Source organism: Excalfactoria chinensis, chromosome 1, assembly GCF_039878825.1.
Source record: "Excalfactoria chinensis isolate bCotChi1 chromosome 1, bCotChi1.hap2, whole genome shotgun sequence".
Taxonomy (NCBI): domain Eukaryota; kingdom Metazoa; phylum Chordata; class Aves; order Galliformes; family Phasianidae; genus Excalfactoria; species Excalfactoria chinensis.
The window spans coordinates 84,280,465-84,292,764 of record NC_092825.1 but is presented as its reverse complement, the minus strand read 5'-3'; the positions used below and the strand labels follow the sequence as shown (position 1 = coordinate 84,292,764).

At 36.6% G+C, this 12,300-nt stretch overlaps 1 protein-coding gene across 1 annotated transcript in view; it reads right to left on the bottom strand.

Moving 5' to 3' along the window:
• Positions 1-1,942: 1,942 nt before the first annotated feature.
• The window catches only part of LOC140259542 (suppressor of tumorigenicity 14 protein-like), a 52,442-nt gene continuing 42,084 nt past the window's right edge, over positions 1,943-12,300 (bottom strand). The window contains exons 12-17 of the mRNA XM_072350975.1: positions 11,395-11,502; positions 9,347-9,466; positions 8,565-8,748; positions 6,278-6,549; positions 4,549-4,685; positions 1,943-2,101 (exon numbers count right to left, since the gene is read on the bottom strand). Coding sequence (XP_072207076.1) covers positions 1,943-2,101; positions 4,549-4,685; positions 6,278-6,549; positions 8,565-8,748; positions 9,347-9,466; positions 11,395-11,502 — 980 coding nt within the window. The remainder of the gene's footprint in view (positions 2,102-4,548; positions 4,686-6,277; positions 6,550-8,564; positions 8,749-9,346; positions 9,467-11,394; positions 11,503-12,300) is intronic.

Sequence of the window (12,300 nt, the reverse complement as noted above, 5' to 3'; positions counted from 1 at the left end):
GAAAAAAAGCATGCTGTGACCTGGAAGGACTGACATTCAAGCTGACAGCTTCATCCTTTTCACCTGTTTTAAAAGCTAAACACTTCCAAATATGCAGCACGATTCTAATACCCTCTAGAAAATACAGACAAATTCTTTATTAAACTGAATGTCAGAATTATGTAATATAATAAGCAGCGTTAAAATCTTCAGATCAGCAATATTTGGCTTACATTATCATCAACAGATTATCGTTTTTGAAGCTAGATACTACTAAGATTGAAAGAGTGATCTTATGATAGAATAGGTGTCATTTACTTTCACTGAGACCAAGGACCTCTTAATTCTTTTTTCATCATATGGGCACAACTCTTTCTTCTGGCCAGGAAAAGAGACAAAACAGAGAACATTACCTTGAAACTTGTTTCACTGCAGATCGAGGACATCAAGGAAAGCAGCACAAACCCACCAGAAGCATGCCAGAATACACAGAGCATGCTGGAGCCAGAGATGAGAAAAATCTACTTGTTACACATTGCAGACATTAGACACTACAAGTATTTTTTCTGCGTAAAGAGAAAGTAAGAAAGCAGTAAAGACTGAGGAAGATGTCCAGGTTCATCAGGAGAGTCTCAGAGTGCAAGATTTTGCCTGTTTTTACTAGAAGACTGGATTCAACACAAAAGACTTCCTGGCAAAGCAGTAATCCTGAAGCAGATTGCTTGAAAGATGCCCCTAAAAAAATGCCACCATGCATTTTGGCCTGTTTTGCTCATGTGGTACCTTCTCTCCTCAGGCAGTTCTAGCCTTTCATTTTAGGCAGGTGGATATGCAGTCTCTAGCACCCACTGAAGCACTGGCCTTCTATGACCTAGGGACCAATGTCACCATTCCACTACAATTGCCACCTACCACTTCCTTCATGGCTGCTAATTAAGCCCTCAGCTGCTTGGAGGTGGAGAAAAAGAAGAAGAAAATATAGTCAAACCTTGGATACAAACCAGCTTACACACCAGCGTGTGCTACAGTTGATATCTGATTGCCAGTTCTTTTATAAAAGAAATCATTCTGGTTTTCACGATTTCAATGCAGCCTAATATCAAAGAAGGGAATTAATAAATAGCCTTGGTATTAACAGTCAATAAATAAGGCAAATATACCATTTTATCTTAATAAGTTACATGCACAAGTACGTACTTACAACCTTTAGCGATAGGAAAGGGGCCGTATTCTAAATTCCTAACATTTTGCTGATGAACCAAAAGCTTATGAGGTCTTTCTTAGGAACTTTAAAAAAGCATAATTCACAATGCATTTTTACATGCAGTTTTCTTTAGTTTAATTAATTAAAATACAGTATTTTCTCTTATTTGCTATTCGTATTTTTTTATTTTTTTTTATTTTTTTTTTTTTAAATCATAACATTTGTGATCTGAGTATTTGGTGATTTTAGGAAAATCACAGAAGAAGACAGCCTAGAAGTTACAGCCCAGAAAAGAGCAGCCATGAAGTGGCAGCAAAACTGAAGCACAAATTCATCTCAAATCTGTATGCTATACTGATCATATTATTTGTAGACTGAAAAACAAAACAAACAAAAAAACAACACCAAAAACAAAACAAAAAACCAGAGGAATTGCTCACATTTAGAATCCTGTAACATCAGTAAGGGAATATATGTGAGTATATATGGGATGTGAGCACAAATATCCTTGTACGCCTACGCAAAGGTACAGAGCAACTTTTTTCTGCTGGTAGGGAATAAGACATATGAATCCAAAAGGAACCTGAAGTTATTTGGTCAGAATCCAAACAGTTGCCACTAGGTGAATGACAAATGATCATTTCTGCATTAAGATAGTGCTTTCTTTCATAGTGAAACAGCCAGCAGCATTCTCATGTACATGAAAACGTAGGAAGAGGCTTTTGTAATGGAGATGACCTGCATTTTCTCTTTGGCACATCAGTTTGTATTCTGACGAATCCAGTCATAAAGTGCTGTCACCTTAGTGTATACACCAGGACGATTGCGTCGAGCACATCCTTCACCCCAGCTCACAATGCCAGCAAGGTACCATCTATTTCCCTTTCCTGTGCAGGCCAAGGGACCTCCAGAATCTCCCTGAAACAAAGGGAATTTATCCATTAGCATATGCACACAGAGCACAGTAAAATGTTGAATTTATTCAATTTGTTTTAGCTTACAAAATTAGCACACTAAGCAACACAATGCAAAGGCAAGAGGAAAGTGAAAAATTACTCCCTGCTGGTGTACAGGATTCAAAAAGCAATTCATCATGAGCTGAATGGGGGAGAGGAAAAGACAGGGATGGAAAGAGGGAACTCTACTACCGTTGACCATTATCTATTCTCAGATTGAAAGCAAAAGTCTTTATGATGTTAAACAGGAACAGAAGGATACCAAGGAAAGGTGTGTTTAGGTATTAGCAGCTTCATTTTCAAGTCTGCAGCCACATTCATAGAGTGAAGGAAAGGAACAAAGACTACATGGGACATGCAAATAAAAGCTGTCTTCTCAAAAGGAACATTCTGGTCTGTACAACATCGAAAATTAAAGATTCCAGTTTAGTTTAGCGCACAAAAAGAAAACATGCTTGGGCTAAAAAATGCTTTGTGACCTTCACTGCCTGCCTTCATTGAACAGATAATTCACGGAATTCTGAACAGTTTATAAATGCAGCTTATATCTTCAGATTCTTGTGATGTATACAAGGCAATTAGCAGCCTCCAAATTGAGCCTGGGGTTTTTCTGCTGCCTCCAGTTGGAGCTAAAACACACAAGAGGCCAGAAGAAAGCCACATACCAGAAAGGAACATCAATAGACAGGCAACTAACCAAAATTATCTAATGATAACAAAGTCAGATGAGTTAATCCTCTCTCTTGGGGTGCTGTCATACTGGCAATTTGGATTATCAAAGAGGCTGATGTAGAGGCAATTTGAGAAAAGAGTCTATATATTCTGGTCAGTTAGTTATACAGCTGCTTGTGAAAGACAGAAGGAGCTGTGTGAAGGTAGAAAGAGGAAGGATCCTGGAAAGAGGAACCATGTAAAACCAGAGAACACCCAAGAGTGATAAGATAACTAAGCTAGAAAGAATATACACTATTTCTCACTGTAACTACCACATCAGCTAAAGACAAAAGCTGTTTGGAAAATTCACGTGAGCTGTGAATGTACTACGCTGGTTATATGACCACGAAGAAATAAAACAAATCAGAATGACTACAAGGCTTGAATTGTAATGCAAGGGTTTTCAGGGTGCTTGTGGGAATTGACTGAAGTTCAGCGTCATTCATCTCGAACACTGCACGGGAAATACGCTGGAGACAGAAGAAAAAGAAATAATAAATCTGCTACGGACAAAAATGTTAGAGACCCAGAGAGCCAGCATTCTGGGACACAACATAGCATATTGTATTGGAAACTGGATTAAACAGTATGGTCTATAGCAGTTAAAATATCCATCTAAAAATCTAAGGGCATGTTTTACACAACACATGTTTTGGAGGAACTTCAAGCCTTAGGTATATTACAACATGTTTAAACAAAACAGTTCAAAGGTTTAAAATCATATATAAATGGAACATTAAGTTAACAAAATAATACTTCACTGACTAAGAATCTAAAGACTACAAGAGGATCCTACAAATAGTCCTTTGTGTATGAAGAAGTTTGACCCATTAAGACTTATATACTGTAAAAAAATCACCTATCACATTAAAACAGTAAACTTTATATATTATACAGAAGTTGAATCAAATTACCACTGTCTAAATTCAGTAACATGTTTTTCTCCCTTTACACAGTCTCTAGAAAAATGACTGCATTTATAATTCATAAAATGAATATTCATCTTAGTAAAGATAGATAAATAGCACAGGTAGTAAAACAACTAGGAAGAAAAAGAAGATAGAGTTAAGGCAGTTGAAGTATGTCCAAAGGACAGTTTCTGATTGTGTGCACAAGTAAACTAGATCATATAACTCGTGATACCATGATGCAATCAAAACTCATTATATGCATGAACAAACATATGAAACAAAGAGGCAGCACTTCAATTGCATTTACCAAATTTACTTTCTGCATTACGTATTTGTTTGCAACTGTAACAGTACATTTCTTGTCAGACCGCTGCAATCCCAACACCCAGATATCAAAAAAGGGGAAAAAAAACTCAACATAAATAGCAAAAAGTGCAGGTACTCTTAGCTTCATTCCCTTTATCCTTACACCACTGCTACTATATTTCTATGATTCTATAGAAGAAAATTAATTGTTGGAGAGGTAAAAGAATTGTTTTAAACACATTTTACTCCTTGTCTTGTGAAGTAGAATTTCTCAAGGTTTCAGATATTATTTATGCTAATTTCCCTTTCTTATTTTGAAGATCATTAATTGCCATGTTAAATTGATCATGCATTCAGGACACCTCACTCTCCTACTACTAAGGACGGGGAAAGAGCAACAAAAATACTAACCTAAACTCTGAAGTTTCCCAATGAAAGTAAACATTTATTTTCAGTTTCTTAACAAGCACCAGATTACCTGGCATGCATCAGTGCCACCGTTAAGGTTTCCAGCACAGAGCATGTGAGAGGTGATGAGATCATCATACAGCTTGCTGCAAATGCTTTGATTAATTATTCTCACTCTAGCTTCCTGCAGCGTTCTGGCAAGATGACCTAGAAAAAAATCAAATGTTACAAACATGTCAGTAGTACAGATGTCTACAGTGGAAACCACATGCCAAAACAAAGGAGAATTGCTCCAAACTCAAACTCTACCCAACTGATAGATGAAAATTCCTCTCTCTTTAATTGTGGCCTGTCCTCAGCTTTTGAACACTGCTGTCTACACAGTCTTTAGACAAAGAAGTCTGTATGCACCAACAATATTCCCTTTTTGCTTCAGTCTTTATTCTTATGAACTTTTTTCTGCCAGAAAGTAATAAAAAGTCATAAAATTATAAAAAAATAATACAACATACCACTGAATCTAACTCATTTTGAATGTCTTTTCAAATTGTGCCCAAAGCTTTTTGTTGTTATTTACACTATGGTTCTCTCTAAACGCTGTGTATGGCCTAGCCAAGGAAATTCCTGTACTGTTTTCCATCCTTTCACTTATGGATAAGGAGCTAAGAAATGAAACTGGAAGCAAAGGGAGACTGAAACTCAAGCATGTAAGTCATAAGTCGTACTAGGAGCTTGATTCTGTACCAAAGCATTGGCATAAGGTGTTGCTGTGAACTACTATCCTCAGTCATGCTTTGGTCCAATAGTGAGCTACTATGTGAAAAGTGAACTTTTTCAGTATATGGATGAATGGAAGTTTGTTTACTCATTAGGCTCTTTGGGTGAGTTGGGAATGAACTAGACAAGACAGAAAAATATGTTTTTTTTTCCAGATACCTTTAGATTGATTTTAAATATTACCTAAATTATTTTGATAAAAGATATTATAAGAAGGCATCATGTAAAAATACACACACATATATATATATATATCATTTGCAACTTATCAGGCTATTCAGTGGTTATCTTAGATTTATTTAATATTTTTTGCATGTTAGGAAAACCAGCACTACCACAGCAGATGGCTTCTGATCAGACATGAAGGGTTTGATCTCAGCACAACAGTGGACACTAATGCAATGCTGAGGAGCTGTTTACACTCAAGTCTCAAAGCTGGCTCCAGTGCGATGGGGCCAAGATCCTGCAGGCTCCTCTGTGGCCCTCTCTAACTCTGCTTGCTTTTTTTCCTGCAGCATGCTGCTCTGATCTGCAGTCAGCACTCCTCCTGAGATAAACATGAATTTACCTTTTGTTAAGAGAAAGACAATACCCAAACCCACCATATTCTTACAATTATTTCAGGGGCTCCATATTTTTAACTACAGCCTTAGAGACAAAGTCTTTCTACTCTGTTATTCCAAGTTCCTGTTTTCTTGACTTGAAGATAGATTACAACCTATTCACCGGATAAATGGACTATGAAGATGGAAAGGGACTTGTTTTTTGTAAATGTAACACATTTATTTTTCAGTGATATGTGATATAATCTCTGGCCCCCATACAGATTATGTGTATTGATACTTACCACTACAAGTATATTCAGAATTTATAGCCTAGCAATTCAGACATTTTCAAGTTTTTAATAGAACTATTATGTAAACCAGAAAAAATTATCTTAGGACTATAAATATTTCATTGTTAATATTTAAAATTAAGTCAAACTTGCAAGAAGCAGGAAATTTTGCAGGAAATGAACATACTATTTTCTTTTATGGCTCCCCAACCAGTTACATAGCAGACAGTTCCATAAAGAAATACTCTAGAGCTGCTCGGTAAACAAATGGGCTGTACCAGCTCGCTGAAGAATACAGGTGTCTCCATTTCTAACAGGGCTATGTCATAATCTGAGATAGAGTGGTCATACTGTGGGTGGACAATAATCCTTTTGATTGATCTCACAGCTACATGATTGCTCTTTTCATCAACAGTGCGTAAACCCATGTATGCTCTCCACCTTGATGGAGCAGAGTATCTGTAAAGAGAATGTTTTTAGAACAACCCATTACAAAGCAATGCAGTGCCAGTTCACTCCATTTTAGGAACAATATGGTATTTGATGAGATTCATCAAAACAAAATGAATGGAGTAGAATACCACTTATGAAGATAGATGTTTTACTCTGCCTCCTAAGGCATTAAGTAATGGTTTAAATTACCTTTTTGAGAGTAATGACATCCAGAGCTATAAGATCAATTCCTGGAAAAGCACTTTTTTCAGCCATCTTTTCAGTAAGCAAAGCACCCTGTGCATTCTGCAATACTTTCAAATCTGACTTTTATTCAGGTATGGTAAAAACAGAATGACAATGCTATGCCATGGTAAACCATGCAGTTTTGCTCAGTAATGCAGTTGGCTGTATGGTTTTCTTTTGGTGCAGAGATCAACTTCAACCAACTCACCAGAAATCTGTTGCATAAATAGCCTTAGAACATATCTGAGGTAGAAAAAAAATGCGGTACAGATGGTCAGGCAGATTATCAGTCATGATGCTGCCCACAGGAAACGACCAAAGCAAAACCAGACTGAGCTATTAGCAATGGGTTTCTCAGAGCTCTGTTATCAGCACATTTATACTTTCAACAACACTTGTCTTGGGTAAAAGTCAGTATTGCTTTTGACATTCCCGGGCTAGGAAACAGGCCAAAGTCAACTGTTCTGACATGCAAGCCTTAAAAGCACATATTCTTCTCTCACTAGCAATGGTTCTTCAGGATCTTGGTCAAAATTTTGTTAAGTAACACATTAGTTTTAATTATAAAATTACTTTTTTCAGATTGGATAATTAAATTTGAAAGTGGCTATTTAGCTACAGCAATAACCTATTACTGCATGTCACCACAGTTTTCAAAACTGTCCGAAGCTAATGTATAAAAAGCCTAATCAACACACAAATGGACAGCTATTCTGAGAATTCTCTGACTGTAATTATATCATTTGATAATGGAGTAAAGCCATTAGGCCTCAGATATGAGAATTCAGGTCAAATCAAGATGCACCAGAGCATACAGAACTGGAAAAATCCTCATATGCATTCATGTTTCTGTGTATGAGAAGAGAGGTCATCTACTCAATTAAGGATAACTGGGATACTTATACAGCTCAGGGAAATTCTCTGAACAAACTTCTCCATGCTGAATAAAAGCTAGATTACATCTCAGATACAAGCAGTGCACTGCTGTAGCTGTCTCTGCAATATTTACAGCCTTTATTCAGTATAGTCTCTTTCCTGAGGGCATTAATGCATTTTCCACAACTGTATGCAACACTGTAGGAATTAGCGGGTTAGTAAAAATGGTTAGAATGAAGGCAATTGTTTTCCCTTGAATGTAGAGCACGGGAATGCAAAACATTTGTCACCAACCCAAAAACTAATATGCAGTCATACTATTGGAACTCATGTACACCTTGCATCAAGAGAACTGCAATGTACTTGACAAGCAAAAATATTATCTCCATCTTGTCTGAACATGTGCCATATGTTGCACAAGTTCCAGATTATCTTACAAAAAAGCTATGAAATCTTTACTGTAAATTATTTCTAGTGTATTGCCATGCAGACAAACTCAGGTCTCAGCGACTGAATACTTTCAATTGCTGAAATTAAAATGCATGGCTTTCTGTTTTTCAAAATGTAACCATGGAGCTTTGGAAGTCATGAAGTGTGTTACTAATCTGTCCTCCTTGTCACATATCGGAAGCATGTCTTTTCAGTTTAAGATATCTAAACTGAACACTGATTGGTGGGCATAAAGCAGTGCGTTTTATTATGCAGGATCCACTAGAGACAGAGGCAGAAAAATTACTTCAGATATCTGGGACTTCCAGAGAATGCATAATAAACCAAGGGTTCATGTACTTATAACATCACAGTTACACCTTATTCAATTTATCAGAACACAGAATAACTACTACAGACATTTGAAAGCAGTATTGCAAAATTATCAAATTCAAATTGTAGAACTCTTTGACAGCATATTTTTTCCATACCTTATAGAATCAGAATCCAGAAAGCAATGGGCAGCAGATACAAGCCACCTCTTGGAAATAACAGATGCACCACAAACATGGCCATGTGCTCCGATTTGTAAACTTGCTTGCCAAGGCCACTTTCCAGATTGTGCATCTTCACCTCCAACAATCCTGCTTTTCTTAAACTGGTTTCTTCCACAAGCTAAAAGAAGTAAAAGGAAAAAGTAGAAAAGGAAAACACAAGGTCATTTTACTTTGTTACACTTCATACATAAACTAACATTTACTTACAGACCACAAGGCCATTGGGGAGGAAAAAAAAAGTTGTTTTTTTTTTACAGTTGGAAAAATGCCAAAGGAATAAACCACACATTGCCTATCCTCCATAACAGATTCCCTAAGAGGTTAATAACCTAAAAATAACATTTAAATGTAATCCTAAATTGGGCTGTTTTCAACAATTTACTGGATTAAGATCTTTTCCTTTCCCTACTTATATACGCTGCTCCAGGAGTCTTTTCATTTCATTCAGATCAAACGAGCAACAAGATCTACCAGTTTAGCGACCTGGAAACACTCACTGCTTGAAATAAATAATCACAGACAGAATAAATTAGTAAGTTTAAAATGAGAAGGCACAAAATTGAAGATGTCCATTTTCATGCAAATGTTACCAGGAATATTTTTAAAACCTACATCTGATGTTATCAACTTTTAATGCAGTAATACTTGACAATAGATCCAATTCCTAACTCCATTTGTGATGTCTTTAACTAATTTTCAAATAACTGTTACCACACCACAGTTCATTTCATCAGATCCATCTGTGCAGTCTCTTTTCCCATCACACTCAGGATTTGGTTTCAACAAGCATTTTCCATTAAGACATTTGTAAGTATAAGGGAAGCAATTTTTGTAGGCTGAAATTAGAGAGAAAACAGTGTCGTGTGTTAAAAGCCAGAGCTTCAAATGATTAACCTACTCTTCTTTTCCAAGAGTTGTTCAAAGCCACACATTCCAATCTGCCTGAAGTCATAGCCTGTGCCAGTGTAAACAGTCCCCTCTGTGGAAAAGCATTAATAATCACACTAATTTAAATCTCAGTCATCCCTGAAGAAAGACAGCGCAGCATTCAGCTGCATTCATTCTGACTTCAAAGTGAGTAAACTAGGCTTGTCAGATTGTGATTTGTATTCTCATTACAATTCACACATTTACAGAGCAGATATTATTCAGATGTTCGCTTTTGTTTTTAAGAGAAAGTTAAGCAACCTCCAATAAATTTTTTGTTAATAATTATCATAGTTTGCTATATAGGAATTCTGACCTATCCACTGACATCATGCCCTGCATGTGGCAGGGGGGTTGGAGCTTGATGATACTTGAGGTCCGTTCCAACCCAAGCCATTCTATGATTCTATGGTTCTATGAATCTTATTATCAGTTGTTTACAGCAACCTCGAAATAGCAGTAGGGATGTTTTCTAGCAAACAAGGACATTCTGATGGCTACATCAAGGACCTAAGATTCGAAGCAAGGCAGACATTATAGTGGCAAAGTTCAAGGAGACATTCGTAGTACCAGCAGTGCCCATAATGGTGTTGTAAAGATGTGTATGTGGTAAAAGGACAAAAGTCCCAAATTTATAGTGTCTCTTTCCCGTACATTATTTGGTACTGATCAGGCAACAGTGGATGAGAATTTGCTGTTCTAACTGAAATGCACAGCAAGCAATTTAGATCTTCCAAATAAATGCACTGTTATCCTGGATTTTGCTTCATTAATTACTGCTCTAGACTCTCCCATAAACAAGTTACACTATGATTGATATGTTTTTACTACTACAAAACTTGTATTTGGTGCTGAGAAAGAGTATGTAGAAATACTAAATTCAGAAAATAATTCAGAAGCATTTCCATTCACCTTATATGAATAAGTGATGAGAAGCAGGATGGCTACCAACATAGGTCCACATCACAAGGGAACTGAATTTAAAGCTATTTTGCAATTTAGATTGCATTAAGCAGACTTCTCATGTAATGGTACTGTCATTTCTTTTAGTCATTGAGATTATAGGACATGGGACATCTCTTAAGATTCATTTATAATCCCAGTTAATACTTTGGTTGAGCCTTATGTTGTTGTACTTGCACAGGAATCAGTAGGAGAAGAAAGGTTAAAATACAGCAGGTCCTTATTGGTAGACTGACCATATCATTTATCTCAAACAGTAACAACCAGTTGTGAAAGTAGCATGAATCATTCCTGCTGCAAAACAGCAGGGAATACTTAGCAGCTAAGCTATGGCAGAAAGTAGCTAAAGATGCATTCATTTGTTAAGTTCAGAAAGTAGCATCTAGATTTTGTGTACTTAATTGGATTATTAATAGGCATTTGGAGATAACATTAACCTTCTTTGCTCTTCACCGACCTTCTATTTACGCATAGGCAAATCTAAAGACTTCATGTAAAAGTACACTGTATGCTTAGTCAGTCAAGTTGGACTCACAGAAAAAATGTTGGAACCCCCTAAGAAGTCTGAGCTTTATTTTGTGTGAGGAGGGAGATGGTGTGTGCCTACCATTACAAATAGAAATGGCTGCTTAAAGTCATTTTCAGGACACTGACTACAAAAGTACTTCTTGATGAGGAAAAAAAAAAAAAAAAAAGCCTTGTTTTGGATTCTTACATGTAGAAAATACCACTGTATTTCTAATCTGCACGTCTACTGGAAGATTCACAAACTGAATGAGAAAGTTTTCCATTGAAAATAAAACTGAACACATCTACATATCTCTCCTTCTGCCTTCCACCATCTCTTGGAAAACAGCAAAAAATACATACTTACAACAGTTGTTTTCATTGCTGGCTTCCCCGCAGCTTTCACCACCTTCACAGGTCTTATATTGATGCTTACATTTTCCATCACCACAGTTCAACTGCTCTGGAGTACAACCTGAAGAAGATAGGTCTGTAAATGCTTTATAATCCAAATATCTAGTTAGTGGCCATATGTTATCTTCACTTGCTACAGGTCATCTTGATGTTACTTATTATTTCTATCAGTCTATCTTCTTGTTAGCTGCTAGTGAGGGAAAGATTTGCTGCATTATTTAACTTGTGCCCTGCTCTCTCAACCCGGCTTACCTTCTGGTCTCTCTTTCTGGCATCACTTTATTGTTTCCCATCTTCTCTTATGTGCACTGTCTAACTCCAGCTGAGGCCCTCACACAGGCAGATGTGAAAACCCTTTCAAACATTTGTCTTACATTCTATTATGATTTTTTTTTCTTGTTGTTTGTTATTCTTGCTGTTGTTGTTAACAGACAAAACATACACAACTGTAGAACTTTGTGACTATCCTGTCAGATTATGAGTCACTATCACATCCCAGACATTTTTCAACAGAAAAGCAGTGTAAGTGATCAATCTGTGTATTTGATTACAGAAGTCCAGATTATATCTTTTCTGAATGGAATATCATTTTCTTTATATAAGTTTTCCAGCTCACCTGGTCCATTCATAAATCCATTACTCTTCCTGTTTCTGGCACTTTTCTTATTTCATAAGCATCTTCTCTAGCCCATCATTTAAACCACTAACAGAAATTATGTAATGATCAGTAACATACATTAGCAGAACAATATAAATATCTTTCCATTTTGGCTGTGAGACACTGGCAATCACTTTCTGGAAACAGTTTCTGATACTTTTTTTTCTCTCACTGGTCCCCACACTTCCTCAAATTCTCACA